Here is a 16,797-nt window from a genome sequence, read left to right on the forward strand (position 1 = left end):
TCCTGCACCTGAACTGCCTGCCCCTCCCAGCCCTGACCCCCAGCCCTGACCCCCAGCTCTGAGCCCAGCCCCTGTGAACCAGGCACCCCCTGACCCATAGCCCAGGTCCTCACCCAGCCCTGGGCAACAGCAGCGCCACCCCCAGGCAGCGACAGCCCATTGGCACCAACCATCACCATCACCCAGCGACAGCCCATTATGCAATTGCAAGTGCATACATATCATTAAAGCATTTAATGTTTTTAAATAACGTATTTCATGTATTTTCAAATTATTAAAAAATAATTTTTGAATGTATTTCACTGGTTAGTATCATGTATTTGGAAATGTAAAAAATATGGTATTGCAACTTTTTTTTATGGAAGGAGCCCCCAAAATTGCTTTGCCTCAGGCCCCCTGAATCCTTTGGGCAGCCCTGACCCCAGCTCTTAAAAACAGTGAACAAATCTTAAACTGAAAGACACAAATCTCCTTTAAATATAGAGGAACTCAAGCTTTCTGGAAGAGAATTCTCTGTTGCAGAAGACATGTCAGATAAAATAGCAGCATAACATGGCATTAAAAAATGTACTCCTGTCACCAAGAAAACAGCAAAGAAAACAAAGCCTTTGGACCAAAAGTTGTCTTGTAATAGAATGCCCGACAAAGAAGATGTCTCAGTCTCCAAAAGCCTAGATAAAGTTATCACTCCATTAAAGAAGAAAGAGAATACTGGGGACTGGATCTCACCGAGCATGGTAGAGTTTCAGAAGATGACTGGCAATTGGATTAATCTGAGGAGCTGAAAGAAGCTGTGGAATGTCTGGTGGAAAGCTAGATGAGAAGGCTGCTACCAGACTCCTCCACAGATAGCTCATCATATAAGCTTTGGAAGAAGACACCATTTTTCATCATTATCTGCTTGTGTTTATTTGTCAGTCTGCTTGTATTCTTCAGTACCTTTTGTATCTCCATCTAATACATCAGTTCTCTGAACAGGCATTCAAACATCTGTCACTAGCTTGTCTTCTAGTGTGTATCATCTGAACATACATCTGTATTTTTTGTGTTCATTGTATTATTTGTACATTATTTTAAATGGTAGTTTAAATCATCTATATATTGTTACTCTAAAATTGCAGAGCGGTTCACACAATTTTTTCACACTCACACCTCTTTTTTTATCATTTCTTGCATTCCGTGTCCTGCATTTCATATCGCTCAAACATTTAAAACAATCATTGTATATGCATATATAGAATGCGGGATAATAGGAAGTGTGATGTGGAAAATATTTTAAAAAGTGAGGGGCGACCTGTCATAATTTATGAATGAGACAAGATGGGGGAGACCAACTTCTGTCTAATAAAAGATATTACCTCAGCAGCCTTGTCTCTCTCATATCCTGGGACCAGCATGGAGACAACAACACTGCAAACAATAGTTCATGAATGGCAGAGTGAAGCAGAAACACACATGAATTATGATAAATCATCCCTAACTCTTGAGCATAGCCTTCTGCCTTTGAACATGTATTTCATGAATAGATGAGTATATTTCTTGGCTTGGTTTTAGAATATTTTACAATTTTACAATTTTACCTTTTAAAAGCTGTCAAAACAGGTTGAAAAAGAGATCTGAGCTACCTCAATTTACTGGTGGGTGGATCATACATGGCTTTTTATTATTGGTACTCAATAGTCAAGGTATTGGCTGGTGTTCTTTGGAGGCAGTGATATTTATGTGGGCAGCAATTTTTTGAAATGGCCTTCGTTTCCGTTGGTGTTCGGGTAGTCATGCAATAGTTTATGAATGTCTCTTGTTAAGGGTATTTAGATTTGTACTTCTGTTTAATACCTCACTAGAGCAGGAAAGACAGGTTCTAGCATGCTAAGTGGCAGTTTCTTCCACTACTGTCCTTTGAGAAATCATCTATTTTACAAAGTTTCATTGTTTTGCCCATAACTGATGAGTACCATTTTATTTATCTTTTGCAGCTTTTTTGTTTACATTTGATTTAAAAGCCCCTAACTGAGAGCTGAGGGTTAGTGAATAGCCACTTCACAGCGAGTCTTAAAAAAATGACTGAGTTTTTTGACAGAACAAAATATTGTTATAAGGAGGGTTCCTAAGCTCCACTTTTAATATCTATCACAGGATATCCAGTTTTAGATGCTATACTTCAAAATATTCAATATCAGTCTAACTATTGACAGTATATGTTGTATAAAAATGTATATGTTTACACCCTTCTCCTCGCTGTATGAATATATGTATGTATGGAGAAAGAAGAAAGAGAAAATGTCACTTTTTAAAAGATTTTTATCTTAATGTTAATGCATACATCTGCTTAACCAGACTTAATACATTGCTAATACGATTGCTGTTTTACTGCAGAACCCAAACCATCAAAAGAGGAACCTGGCAAGGTTAAAACTCCTATTAAAGGTAAGAAAAATGATCATAAAATACAAACAGTGCAAAGTTTGCATGTATAAAATCCTAATGATAATGAATGCTTTCAGCTTTCTGTGGTGTAAATGACTGGACAGCAGACTTCCCAAATATGACTTAGAATGACAAGGATTTGATAAAGTTTCATCTAAACTCAGGGCTGCCCAGAGGGGGGGCAAGTGGGGCAGTTTTTCGGGGCCCCTGGGGCGGGGTCCTTCACTCTCTCCGGAGGCCCCGGAAAACTGTCACGGGGCCTGGATCCCCAGAGCTTCTTCTGCTCCGGGTCTTCAGTGGTGGGGGAGTCCTTCCGCTCCGGGGCAGAAGGACCCCCCCGCCGCTGAATTACTGCCGAAGCGGGACCCACCGCCGAAGTGCAGCCCAATCTTCGGCGGTAATTTGGGGGGGGGGGGGTCCTTCCGTTCCCGGAACCGCTGCTGAAGGGCGCCGAAGACCGAGGCGGGGACAGCCGGCTGCCAAATTACCGCCGAAGACTGGGCTGCACTTCGGCGGTAATTCGGCAGCGGGGGTCCCCGCCGCAGGTCTTCGGGGCCTTTCGGCAGCGGGTCCCGGAACGGAAGGACCCCCTGCGGCCGAATTACCGCCGAAACGGGGGCTCCCCGCCGCCGAAGATCCCAGGCCCCCAGAATCCTCTGGGCGGCCCTGTCTAAACTGTGTCTCTCTTTTTTTTCCCCAAGACAATATTTGTTCCTATTTCTGAAGTTACATTTTTAATGAAATCATCTTTAAAAATCCATGTGATTCAGCCACTGACACAGGATATGAAACTTAACTTTGCTTATATTGTCATATTTGACTCAAACAAAGGAGAAATTTAGAATAGAGATTAATATTAAACTTTAAATAAAATATCTCTAAAATGTTGCCATTCAGATTAAATAGATTTATGATTCTGATTATGTTCTGCCTCATTCTGTTCAAAGTAAATTAAGCTTTACTATGACTACACTGTAATCAAAGAGGAAAACTGTAAAGGAGGGCATATCAAATCTCAGTATGGGTGTTTTAGACATAACAAAATTGAATGGATGCTTTAACCCAGTTGAAACTTTGAGCATGAAGAACTGCAGGGCACCCCAGCTTTTAACATGGTCCAGACAGAATTGTGGATTGCTTAATCTAGGCTTGATTGTGCAGTTTTTGTGCTCTAATTGCATCCCTGTCAATTTTGTCAAACTGGCAACTAAGTGTCTTGCTCATGAACCTCATTCAGCCCAGCTTCTATGGCATGCATACAAGCAAAACTCTAAATTGGAACAAGTTTATTCATCTCTGCATCTGATTTATAGCCAAGAAGACACCATCCCCTGCAGAACTGGAGAGGAGGAAACTAAGGCCAGGCAGTGGAGGTGAAAAACCTCCTGAAGAACCACCATTCACCTACCAACTTAAAGCTGTGCCACTCAAGTTTGTCAAAGAAATGAAGGACATAGTGCTGAAAGAAGCTGAATCTATTGGCTCTTCTGCAATCTTTGAGGTTCTTATCTCTCCCTCTACTGCAACTACCAGTTGGATGAAAGATGGAAATAACATCCGAGAGAGCCCAAAGCACCGGTTTATTGCAGATGGCAAAGACAGGAAGCTGCATATTATTGATGTCCAGCTTTCAGATTCTGGCGAGTACACTTGTGTGCTACGTCTGGGAAACAAAGAAAAGACCTCCACAGCTAAACTCATTGTTGAAGGTATTTCCTTGTACCCTGAATATGCTTCAGATTCTTCAACAACTTAAAGGATAGATATAATTTACAGCTTTAAATATGTTTGTATATTGTGTGTTTTCAGTAATTGTCGTCATTTCCATTGATCATTTCATATTTTCATCCTATATGCAGTGCATCTCTATGTTGTATAAAAAATAAAATGCAACAAAATATGTTTCCCTCTTCCCCCAGAAATACCAGTACGTTTTGTGAAAACTCTTGAGGAACAAGTCACAGTGGTCAAAGGGCAGCCATTTTATCTGAGCTGTGAGCTGAACAGAGAGAGAGATGTGGTGTGGAGGAAGGATGAAAAGATCATAAAAGACAAGCCTGGAAAGTACGCTCTGAGTATTATTGGTTTGCAACGTGCCCTCACCATCATGGATGCAGATGATACTGATGCTGGCACTTATACTGTGACAGTGGAAGATACTGACCTCAAATGTGACTCTGTTGTTCAAGTAATAGGTAAGCAATCAGAGTCAAACTCTAATTTCTCTCCTTTGAATTTATGTTCATGTTTGGGGTGCTTTAAAATTAGGAAAGTTTGACTTGATTGGTACCTGAAAAGGAACACAAAAGGGTGGTCACCGTATTTTATTCCTTAGGTAATGGATTCATTATTCTTCACCTTTGTTTAACACATTTTGAAATATTCACTCTTGGTATTTTAGAGCCTAACTCCCACTGAAGCAATAGGAAAAGCTGCTACTCAAAGAGAGATGAATCAGAATTACCATTTTATAGGATTAGGGTCATATTGATCCTCATGTGGAACTCCCAGTCAGGATCAGTGGGGAATAGCGCTCGAAATTCTATGCCAGAATTAACCAGATTTCATCAATATTGTTGGAAGCGGACTTCCTATTTGGTGGTTTTATCTGCTGAATATTAGTAGATAATTTTGGCATGTATATGGATTGCTCTCAGCTCCCCGATAAGTTGCTATGATTTATTGGAGGATCTTTGGGTTTTTGGCAATCCTGATATAGACACTCCTAGCCATCTGCCCTCCATAAATTGCAAACAAGTTTTTGGGAAATGTTCTACTCTGGTTGCATATGACAACTTCTATTATTGGAATAACCTAAATTCCAGAAGCCCTTATTTCTCTCATTTATGAACCCACTTATATGTATTAATAGCCTATGAACTCTAATTTTTAATTAACTTTTTCTCACGCAGAAATGATAAGAGACTGGTTGGTGAAACCTATAAGAGACCAGCATGTGAAACCAAAGGGTACAGCTACTTTTGTTTGCAATCTTGTCAAGGATACACCAAATTTTAAATGGTACAAGGGAGATGAGGAAATTCCAGCTGAACCAACGGAAAAGACAGAAATCTTGAAAGAAGGAAATCTCATTTACCTCAAAATAAAGGCAGCGACACCTGAAGATATTGGTGAATATGCAGTGGAAGTTGAAGGTCGCAGATATGCAGCTAAACTGACCCTTGGTGGTAAGGAAGTTTTTCTGAATATTATATGTAATTATTGTATATGCCAGTATTTTCAACCCTTTCAAAACAAGAATATTCAAAACTTGAACTGCTGTAAAGTTGTGTCAAAACTTTCATTGACTATGTTACACACGTTTGCTTGTGCATCTCAGAGCGTGAGGTTGAGCTGCTTAAACCACTGGAGGATGTTACCGTTTATGAGAAAGAAACAGCAAACTTCGACACAGAAATTTCTGAGGAGGATATTCCTGGAGAATGGAAACTGAAAGGAGAAATCCTGAGGCCCTCACCTGTAAGCATCCTCTCATTTAAAAAAGCAGTTCATTTAAAATGAGAATGCTATGAGCAAGTTCCACAAACTTTTATTTTAGTCACATTGTAAAATTTTTGCTAGTCTGTTGTGTCTCTGCAGTCATCCAGTGCTCCAGCACAGAAATTAGAGAGGTTAAGTTTTATGATGACTGAAAATGTGGTCCTCCTCAAGGAACTACATTTCACAACAAATAACATCAAATCAGTTGCAAGGCTTCACATCACAACAAAAATATCCAGGCCCATGTAAATTGCTAGAGGGTGCCTAAGTTAAACATAGGAGTTAAGCGTTAAAGAAATGTATTTTATTTTACTTTTTAAGATTTCCTTTTGAGTAAAATCATTTTAATTTGGTAACAATACTGTTCTCTAACAGGCAACTATTCCCTGTGTGTAAAACAAGATTTAGAGTGTTTCTTTTTTATGAACACAGTCTAATATTGTGTATTTAGAATACCAGTTTCCTTACTAAAAACATGTAATTTCTCCAGACTTGTGAAATCAAAGCTGAAGGAGGAAAACGCTTCCTCACCTTACACAAAGTCAAGCTGGAGCAGGCTGGTGAAATCCTCTACCAAGCACTCAATGCGCTCACTACTGCCATCCTGACAGTGAAAGGTACACTGTACTAGCAAATAGAGTATAGTATCACTTAGTCCAAGTTCACACTGAGTGCTTGAAAAAAATTAATTCTGTTTTGTTTCTAGAAATCGAACTTGACTTTGCTGTGCCTCTGAAAGATGTCACTGTTCCTGAGAAGCGTCAAGCTCGATTTGAATGTGTCCTCACCCGGGAAGCCAATGTTATATGGTCTAAGGGCACTGATATCATCAAAGTCGGAGACAAATTTGATATCATTGCAGATGGAAAGAAACATATCCTTGTAATCAATGATTCACAGTTTGATGATGAAGGAGAATACACTGCTGAAGTGGAAGGGAAGAAGAGTACAGCAAGATTGTTTGTGGAAGGCAAGTATCTCATTATGAGCAGAGGCTATGTGAAGATTATTAAAGAGCACATCTTCTAAAACTTCACTAGCCTAATGTTAAGGTACTGTTAATGTTTAATTATAGGTGTCAGGTTGAAGTTCATCACACCTCTAAAAGACCAAACAGTGAAAGAAGGGGAAACGGCTCACTTTGAGTTTGAGCTTTCTCATGAAGATATGGTAGTGACCTGGTTCAAAAATGACAAAAAACTCCACACAAGCAGAACGGTTCTGATTCATGCAGAAGGCAAGACTCACAAATTAGAAATGAGAGAAGTGACACTTGATGATATCTCTGAGATAAAGGCTGAAGTCAAGGGCTTGCACACTCGTGCAAAGCTCCAAGTCTTAGGTAATGTATTACCACCATGAATATAAACAATTTCTTAAAGGAATAGTGACAAAACATTTATTTTAATAACTTTTTACGTTTCAAAATGCCTTCAATTATATATTGATTGTGAGTTTACTAACTGTTTCACAATCAACATGCCATTTGTAGAGGCCGATCCATACTTCACCGTGAAATTACAAGACTATTCTGCTGTAGAGAAAGATGATGTTGTTCTGGAGTGCGAACTTAGCAAAGATGTACCAGTGAAATGGTACAAAGATGGCCAAGAGCTTACAGCTTCCAAGAGAATCTCCATAAAGACTGAGGGTACGCGCCGTATCCTAAAAATCAAGAAGATTGAAGATGGTGATAAGGGTAACTACGAGTGTGACTGTGGAACTGACAAGACAAAAGCTAATGTTAACATTGAGCGTAAGTGCCGATGCCTTCCCAACTGGACCCCAGCTGAAAACCTTGTAACATATAGCTTAATACAGTAAAGTTGACCTGTGTTTGTGTGCTTCCAGCTCGTATAATAAAAGTGGAGCGCCCCCTGTATGGAGTGGAGGTATTTGTTGGTGAAACAGCTCGTTTTGAGGTTGAAATCTCTGAGCCCGATGTCCACCCCATATGGAAGTTAAAGGGAGAAACTTTAATACCTTCACCTGTAAGGCTCTTTCATTATTTTTAAAATCACAATGTACATTTTAAAAATAAAAATTCCCCATAGTAACATGTGATGGATGATGGCTTAGAAAAATTATATTTATTTCCTCCTTCAAACCAGAACTGTGAAATAATCGAAGATGGGAAGAAGCATGTTCTTATCCTTTATAATTGCAAACTGGATATGACTGGAGAAGTGTCCTTCCAGGCTGCAAATGCTAAAAGTGCAGCTAATCTGAAAGTGAAAGGTATAGTGGTCACATTCTCAGTGCATACAAAACTTTCTTATTAAGTCTACCAATAAAAAAGCATAAATGCATCTCTGAATTTGTAATGATCTTCTCTGATTTCAGAACTACCTCTCATCTTTATCACTCCACTCAGTGATGTCAAGGTCTTTGAGAAGGATGAGGCCAAGTTTGAATGTGAGGTGTCTAGGGAACCCAAGACTTTCCGTTGGTTGAAAGGAACACAAGAGATCACGGGTGATGAGAAGTTTGAAATTATTTCAGAGGGCACAAGACATGCCCTGGTAATTAAGACAGTTGCATTTGAGGATGAAGCTAAATATATGTTTGAAGCTGAAGATAAAAGAACAAGTGCCAAGCTGATCATTGAAGGTTTGTTTGACTTTATGCTTCTACAGATAATACACTTGATAGTTGTCTTTCAATTGTTTTTTACATAAATATCATAATTAATGAGACACTTTGTTTGTTTAGGCATTCGTCTGGAATTCATTACTCCTCTCAAAGATGTAACAGCAAAGGAGCGTGAGACTGCAGAATTTACTGTAGAACTATCTCATGACAATATCCCTGTTGCCTGGTTCAAGAATGACCAGCGACTGCATACCAGTAAGGTGGTTTCAATGAAAGACGATGGCAAATTCCATACACTCACATTTAAAGATCTCTCTATTGATGACACTTCTCAGATCAGAGTGGAAGCTATGAGCAAATCTTCTGAAGCTAAACTCACGGTTATTGGTAAGTATATCCTACTTTTATTCTGTATGAATTCACATGCTGGATATTATATGTATTCCTAAAAAAAGAACACACTATTGGGAATCAAAAAGTCTTGTTTACAAATCCCTGCTCTGCCACAAACTCACTGTGTGCTCTTGACAAGTCACCTGAATCTCTTTGTGTCTGCATTTCTATGTTTACAAAGATAATACTAAGTATTTCAAACCTTCTGAGAACTGTTGTGAGGATTCATTGATTAATATGTGTACAGTGCTTTGGAGCTGTTAAGCACTTTATATTCTTTGGAGAGCCGGCACAATATTTTCCAGACAAGTTAGCATTTATTACTCTCAATGTACTTCTTCCCGTGCTACTTTTGAATAGTTATGCTAATAGGTTTTTGCTGGTTTTTATAATCAAACCACCACATCCAACATAAATATATATCAAAATGTTGGGATACTCAGAAAATAACAATGTTATAATTTTTATTGTTGTTATTCCTCTGTTCAGATACTTGACAGGAATAAAAAGCTTTGGGAATATGCCTTATGTATCCTGCATGACCTAAGATGGTACAAACTTTATAAAAAGGACTAATTGTGCTTTTAAAACAATTAAAATTGTCATATGCTTATCTCAACTTGTACTTGCAGAGGGAGATCCTTACTTTACTGCAAAGCTTCAAGATTATACTGCTGTAGAGAGAGAAGAAGTGATTTTACAATGTGAAATTAGCAAAGCAGATGCTCCTGTGAAATGGATGAAAGATGGCAAAGAAATAACTCCATCAAAAAATGTTGTTATCAAGGCTGATGGCAAAAAGAGAATCCTAATCCTCAAGAAAGCTTTGAAGAAAGACATTGGAACATACACTTGTGATTGTGGCACTGACCAAACCTCTGCCAAACTCAACATTGAAGGTGGGGTGGTTTTATCAGTGTTGTAAAGCTATTCTCCTGAGTTTCTGTTGCAGGCTGATGGCATCAAATTTTCCTTTGTTTTTCTCATTCCTCAGAACGGGATATTAAGATTTTGCACCACCTGAACAGTGTGGAGGTAATTGAGACAGAGACTGCCCGCTTTGATACTGAAATCTCTGAGGAAGATGTCCACGCCAGTTGGAAACTAAAAGGAGAAACCCTGAACCAATCACCTGTAAGCATAATGCTGATCAAGCCCAGACATCTGTGTGGATAGAGATTCATAACAACTATGAGATAAAAAAATACATTTTAGATTATTTTAATTTACCTTCTAACTTTTGAGATTTTAGGTGCACTTGATTCAGATTTTTTTGTTTTTCTCCACAACCAGGAAGGCTACAAACTTACTTTTTAAAAACAAAACTGAGGCTGAAAGTCTTACATATTTGCATGACTTTTGGTGATTTAAAAAAAAAAACCACCAAATATTGAGAGACTAACTATAAAAACCTAGGTGTTGGCAACACTGAATTCAGCAGTCCTGATGTAAATAAACAATAGGAAAAGTGAGATAGTTGTAACTTTGTGTGTCTGTGAGAGAGAGAGTGAAATGTGGATCTAAAATGAGGGTTATTTTTTGTAATTAGAGACCGCTGATATCTTCATTAGCATTGCCAGAAACCTGCTACTGCTAGTGCTTACAAGCCAGTGTCTTCAATATATCTAAGTTCTTCCCAACATCCCACTTTGTCAGTGCGTTTGTTCATGAATAAGTTTATATCTTCAGCAGAACTTATGGAAATAGCCCTTGAGTGGATTATGAGCAAGCACATCATTTGAATTGTGGGCTGTACTAGGCAATTTAGTAGCAGTTCAGATTTCAAAAGTATCTATTGCCTAGACATTATGGATATTTTAGAAATAATAGAGAGAGAAAGGTGTTAGCAAGGCTACATGTATCTCTAAAAAATATTCTGCATAGGGGTATTGTTTTACATACAGTATATACTTTGTGTGTCTGCGGAAATTCTATAAATGCAACTTGCTACTTCTATATTTTGTTGTTTTCCTTCTTGAAGGAGTGTGAAATTAAGGAGGAAGGCAAAAAGCACTTCCTCGTATTGTACAATGTACGTTTGGACCAAGCTGGTGGAGTGGACTTCCAAGCAGCAAATGCCAAATCTAGTGCTCATCTTCGAGTGAAACGTAAGTGTCTTATTAGTATGTGAATGAATAGATACAGTGAATGCTGGGTCTTTAAAACTAGAAGAAATTAATTAAAATGAAACTAACCAAATCGTTACATCACCAGCTGGTTGTTGGGAATGGGTGGCTAACTCACTAAACTGCACCAAGCCCCAGGTCACTCCTTGAAGGGACAGTGATTCTAAAGTATTGGTCACTGATTACCTTGATCCCTGTTAGTTTAAGAATTTTTTTAAATATAATTTTTATAGTTTCTTTTTATTAGAGCAAGATTTAAAGGACATTGACTTTAAGGCTTCTGGGTGGTCTTGCATCATCAGTTGTTATGCAACTGAAGTATTACAACCAAAAGCTTTATTGTGCTGACATTTCTGGTTTCAATTGCTGGGATACCACCACACTAACATTTGGGGGAAAGAACTAAGCGCTTGATGGACAGGGACAGATCACATGGTTGGAGACCACTTGTCTCTCCCTCCAATCCTAGCTCTCACTATTTTGAAAGGCACATGCCTTATCTAGCAAGAGGCATGCAGGGCTTGGCAGGGAGACAGATGCAACTTTCCTGCTGACCTTGTTCATTTTAAAGAAACAGGCTCTGCAAATAAGGAATCTCCAGTGCCCAACCCTCCCCCTAAGAACCTCAAGTGGCCCCCTTCTAGTTAGGGAATTTAAATAGCTTTGCAATACCATGTCTCTCTCTCTTGGGAGAAGCCACCATAGAGATTAGTGGGTAGGACAGCAGCCCTCTCTTGAGTGAAGTGACTAATGTGAAGATGATTTCTCCCCCTCGCCAAGCACGAGTAATTGGCCTGCTCAGACCACTCAAGGATGTAACAGTGACAGCTGGTGAATCAGCCACCTTTGACTGTGAGCTCTCCTATGAGGGAATCGTGGTGGAGTGGTTCTTGCATGGACAGAAACTGGAACCCAGTGACAAGGTAAAGAGACTTCCTGCCACCTGTTTTCTTCCACTCCTAATTTCCCCCTTTCTTCCTTTCCTCCCCACTCTCCTTTATGTCTTACCTCCCTCCTTCCAGCAGCAGAAGCACTAAGATAGAGGAATGTGCTGCTTCTATTTTCAGATGTACCGTGTTCTCACTTAAACATACATTTGTATTTTTCTGTAAATAAAGTGGGGCTGAAATAGCATGTGTATTTATCACACAAAGAAAAGTTAGAAGGTCTCAAAACACTGGCACAAGAATAAAAAGCTTTTTGTGCCTGAATTGTTGGCAACTGCAGCAACAAGGGGTATGAAATGGTTCCTGCTAAGGTGTGTTGCAGTTTGAGTGAGTTTTATGAATAAATACTGTTCCTGATTCTTTCTACTGAAAGCAGAGCTGCGGTCCAGTTCTGCATATATGGGGATTAAGAAGATTGAAATTCCATTTCAGGCATTTGATCAGGCTTTCCAGATAACTTTCTAGACAGGTTTGCTTGCCAAGCATTTCTCACTAGCTATTTTTAACCCTCTTCAAGTGCTGGCTCTTAGCTCTGAGATTTGAGCTGCCTGGAATGTAGTTAATTGAATATTTTAAGTTTGCCAACAGTAAGGAATATATTATGAAAATATAAAATATATGTTACGATTTTTAAGGTGCAGTTATTTGGATGCATTCTTTATTAGGTACTCATTTTAGGTATAATGCCTTCAGATCTCTAGTTAAATACTTGTAGGGAAACACAAGTAAATATCTAAGGAATTACACAAGTTAATGAAATTTCAGAATTTGTAATAATGCTGGTAGGTGTTTCTTTAATGAAAATTGAAGTGTAGTTTAATTTCTACTGTAGATTTTTCATATATTAATAAGAGGACTCTTGTTTTCAGTGAGATCTTTCTGAGTTTTACTCAGTTTAGCCAAACTCAGGACTGTCATCCATATTGCTATACTTAAAGATCTGTAAACAGAATTGAAACTCTGCCAATTAGAGGTTTAATAAACCAAGGTAAAATTCACTTTCATATTTTGAAATAAAAAGGTGCAAGGATTTGAGTCAACGAAGTGGATTAATCATTACTACGGACTTGCAAAATATAGTAAGAGATATTGAAACTTCAGTTAAACATTAAGGGATATCATCTTATTCTGGTCCATTTGGGCCACTTTGTGACTCCTTTCAACTACTTAATGAGATTTTATACCTTAATTCTGATTTCCCCTACACATTCACAGCTCATAGTGGCTTCAGCAAAAGATTTGGTTGTACAGGAATACGCGTTCAGGCACTCCATGTTTATTTGATGCATCACTTCCTCTAACCTCTTTAAACACTGTCACCATTGTTTCCGAGAGTCAAACTGACTCTACAAGAAAATGGATTTGAGGTTTGACTGTTCTTTACATTAAACTATCTTGGTCAAGCAAATTCATTACTTCATCTGGACTTCTTTCAGCTAACTGTTTCAAAGATATAAATATTTCTTTTGGGCATAATGAGTATTCTCAGCAACAGACTCCATCTCCTCAGTTTTCCTTCTCAATTTAGACTTCCCATTTGCCTTCACCTTACCAGAACTACTTCTATTGCTTGATTTTATACTTTCCTACAAATAATTAAAAATAATTCTTTAGGAGATACTTTATGTACCTCATTCTCTTGGTAGTGGGAGCCTTCTATGTGGTTGTAACGCTGGTGGGTCCATTCCTAGAGTATATGTAGAGCTAAGAATAGTGCAGTTACAACAGATGATTCAAGAGTAGATGCAGCATTGGACCATCATGGAGCACTCCTTTCACTATGGGTCCTTGGCTACTAAAATATGCTGGTATAATGTTATCACAGTGAGTAAAATGTGTGTATAAGGAGAGTTTCAGATCTTGCACATTTCTCCTATTGCTTTTACTTCAGACATAGTCACAAGGAATACCCACTTTTCACCATAAAGCTATTGTCACCGCCCATATTTACTTTGATGTTTATAGACACCAATTCAAAATAAACTTGGTCTCAATTAAGCACCATTTTACAAAATCAATGAGCTAAGATAGCAATTAATGCATTCTTACAAAGGAGAATAAATATATTTATTTGTTTTATTCAGGAGGTCATTAATCTATTTTAAACACACACACTGTGAATATGAACATATATTTTTAAGTTATTATTATATATATCATGTAATTTCTTTAGATTTTGACATATACTTCCTCTCACTGGAGCGGGTGGGAGTACTCTAATACCAGTGCCTGTGTAGATAAGAGGAATATATATATCAAAAATCTTGAAAGTGTCCTACATCCACCATGCATATGTAGGAGGAAATTGTCCAAAATATGTACACAATAAAAATAATAAAGAGTAAATGACATTGAATTGAAGGGTCCTGCTATAGTTAATGTAGATACTTACAAAATGCTTTTTTGTTTAATTAGGTTGTCACGCGTGCTGAAGGAAGAGTACACTCGCTTGTTCTCAGAGATGTCAAGTTAACAGATGCTGGAGAAGTCTCACTGACTGCAAAGGATTTCAGAACACAAGCAAATCTTTTTGTAAAAGGTAAACTGGTTAGCATAATTATATCTGTCTGATGATTATTAATCCCTCCTGGATTAGGAAGTTTATGGGTACTCTTTATATTAAACTGGTTAGATCAGACCTAAAACACTACATACCCTTCTAGTTATCTCAGTACTGGAAAGGAATTGATAAACTGGAGCAAATTCAGAGAAGAGACACAAAAACAATTGCAATGGTTGCAGGGAATTACTTATAAGAAATGGTGAAAACTACAATACATGTATACAGTTTGGCTAAACAAATTAAGGTACAGGGGCTTGTGATAATGATTTACAAGTACCTAAACCTGTAAGCATCAAGGAGACAAGGAAATTGTTTATCCTCATCTATGTTTTTACTAAAACTGAAAAAATGAAAAAAAAAAACTGAATATAGTGAAGAATTTTCTAACAGTATAATCTTTTAGCCTTGTGGATTATTGTCCCAGTAGAAATTATAGGAGCCCCATCACTTGAGAGTAATTTAAAACTAGATTAGACATAGCTCTCAGGAATGTATTGTAGGGACTAATCCTGTATTAATTGCTGGATGGCTAAAATTATGGTGTTCTTCATCTCTAATTTCTATCCTTCTTTTAGAACCCCCAGTTGAATTTACTAAACCACTTGAGGACCAGACAGTAGAGGAGGAAGCCACTGCAGTACTGGAGTGTGAAGTATCCAGAGAAAATGCAGAGGTGAAATGGTTCAAGAATGGACATGAAATTCACAAAACAAAGAAGCACGATATCATTGCTGAGGGCAGGGTCAGAAAACTCATTATTCACGGCTGCACATTAGATGATGCTAGAACATATACCTGTGATGCTAAGGATTTCAAGACCTCTTGCTTCCTGAATGTGGAACGTAAGTCACGTAATTTAACCTCTTTGTTGTTAGTAATATGATTATTAATAATGCTATCATCTGTAATTATTTATTCTTGCATAACTATGATTATTCTCAACTTTGAGAGAGAGAGAGAGAGACATAAAAAATATATATATTTTTTCTTATAGCTCTTCGTGTTGACTTTACAAAGCCCCTTACTGACCTGGAAGTGAAAGAAAAAGAGATTGCTCGGTTTGAATGTGAAATTTCCCGCCCAAATGTCAAGGTCTGTAATATCATGTTCTTATTATCTGAATAATACTTCAGTGTGAGGTTGTTTTTTTTAAAAAAAAAATCTCAATCTTATGTTATTGCAAAGTAACACAGCGCTAAAATTGATGATGCTATGCATTAACATTAATAACGGTATTACAATATCAATTTGCTTTAAAAACAGGTACGGTGGTTTAAGGATGGCGTTGAAATCAGAAAGGGCAAAAAGTATGACATAATTTCCAAAGGTGTCCAGCATATTCTTGTGGTCAACAAATGTCTATTTGAAGATGAAGCAGAATATGCATGTGAAGCAAAAACAGCTAGAACCTCGGGCATCCTAACAGTTATAGGTAAAACTAAATTTACTCTTAAATATACTTCATGTGAAAGAAGAACAATAGCTTGAGCATTTTGTTTTAATCAAATGCTTCTAAATTTCTTATTATAGAGGAGGAAGCTGTTTTCACCAAAAATCTTCCCAATATTGAAGTAAATGAAACTGACACTGTGAAATTCATTTGTGAAGTCTCTAAGCCTGGTGCTGAAGTTACTTGGTTTAAAGGAGATAAGGAATTACCTGAAGGTGGTAGATATGAACAAATTGCTGATGGCCGAAAGAGAATTCTTGTCATTCATAATGCTCACCTTGATGATGCTGGCGAATACAGCTGTAGGCTTCCAAGTACTCGCACAACTGGCAAACTCAAAGTACATGGTAAGAAAATTACTTTGGTATATTTTTTCACAGAAAAATCAGGTAGACAAGGGTATGCAATTTTCTTTTGCTCTGTTTATACAGAAAAAAATAGCATATGTTCACCATTTATTTTTACAGAACTTGCAGCAGAATTTATTACCAGACCACAAAATGTTGAAATACTAGAAGGAGAAAAAGCTGAATTTGTCTGCTCAATATCCAAAGATGGCTTTGAAGTACAGTGGCTGAGGGGTAATAAAGTACTTGAGGCTGGTGATAAGTATGACATCATTTCAGATGGCAAAAAGAGATTACTCGTCATTAAGGACTCTGTTTTGGGAGATGAAGGAAAGTATTCCATCATGGTTGGTGGAATCAAAGCAACAGCACACTTAAAAGTGATTGGTAAGCTTTTGTTTATTTTGGTAAGTTGTGTGCACACATTTTATTTTATTCTTTTATAGTATGA

At 37.8% G+C, this 16,797-nt stretch overlaps 1 protein-coding gene across 1 annotated transcript in view; it reads left to right on the plus strand.

Moving 5' to 3' along the window:
* The window catches only part of TTN (titin), a 321,905-nt gene that overhangs the window by 210,267 nt on the left and 94,841 nt on the right, over window positions 1-16,797 (plus strand). The window contains exons 188-210 of the mRNA XM_075069826.1: window positions 2,377-2,427; window positions 3,741-4,136; window positions 4,347-4,622; window positions 5,340-5,615; window positions 5,768-5,907; window positions 6,419-6,545; window positions 6,635-6,898; window positions 7,004-7,270; window positions 7,421-7,684; window positions 7,780-7,919; window positions 8,040-8,166; window positions 8,272-8,538; window positions 8,641-8,907; window positions 9,546-9,812; window positions 9,908-10,047; window positions 10,895-11,021; window positions 11,820-11,962; window positions 14,402-14,525; window positions 15,125-15,391; window positions 15,544-15,641; window positions 15,813-15,981; window positions 16,080-16,346; window positions 16,467-16,733. Of these exons, the coding sequence (XP_074925927.1) occupies window positions 2,377-2,427; window positions 3,741-4,136; window positions 4,347-4,622; window positions 5,340-5,615; window positions 5,768-5,907; window positions 6,419-6,545; window positions 6,635-6,898; window positions 7,004-7,270; window positions 7,421-7,684; window positions 7,780-7,919; window positions 8,040-8,166; window positions 8,272-8,538; window positions 8,641-8,907; window positions 9,546-9,812; window positions 9,908-10,047; window positions 10,895-11,021; window positions 11,820-11,962; window positions 14,402-14,525; window positions 15,125-15,391; window positions 15,544-15,641; window positions 15,813-15,981; window positions 16,080-16,346; window positions 16,467-16,733 (4,731 nt within the window). The remainder of the gene's footprint in view (window positions 1-2,376; window positions 2,428-3,740; window positions 4,137-4,346; window positions 4,623-5,339; window positions 5,616-5,767; window positions 5,908-6,418; window positions 6,546-6,634; window positions 6,899-7,003; window positions 7,271-7,420; window positions 7,685-7,779; window positions 7,920-8,039; window positions 8,167-8,271; window positions 8,539-8,640; window positions 8,908-9,545; window positions 9,813-9,907; window positions 10,048-10,894; window positions 11,022-11,819; window positions 11,963-14,401; window positions 14,526-15,124; window positions 15,392-15,543; window positions 15,642-15,812; window positions 15,982-16,079; window positions 16,347-16,466; window positions 16,734-16,797) is intronic.

This window comes from Chelonoidis abingdonii, chromosome 10, assembly GCF_003597395.2.
Source record: "Chelonoidis abingdonii isolate Lonesome George chromosome 10, CheloAbing_2.0, whole genome shotgun sequence".
Lineage (NCBI taxonomy): Eukaryota > Metazoa > Chordata > Testudines > Testudinidae > Chelonoidis > Chelonoidis abingdonii.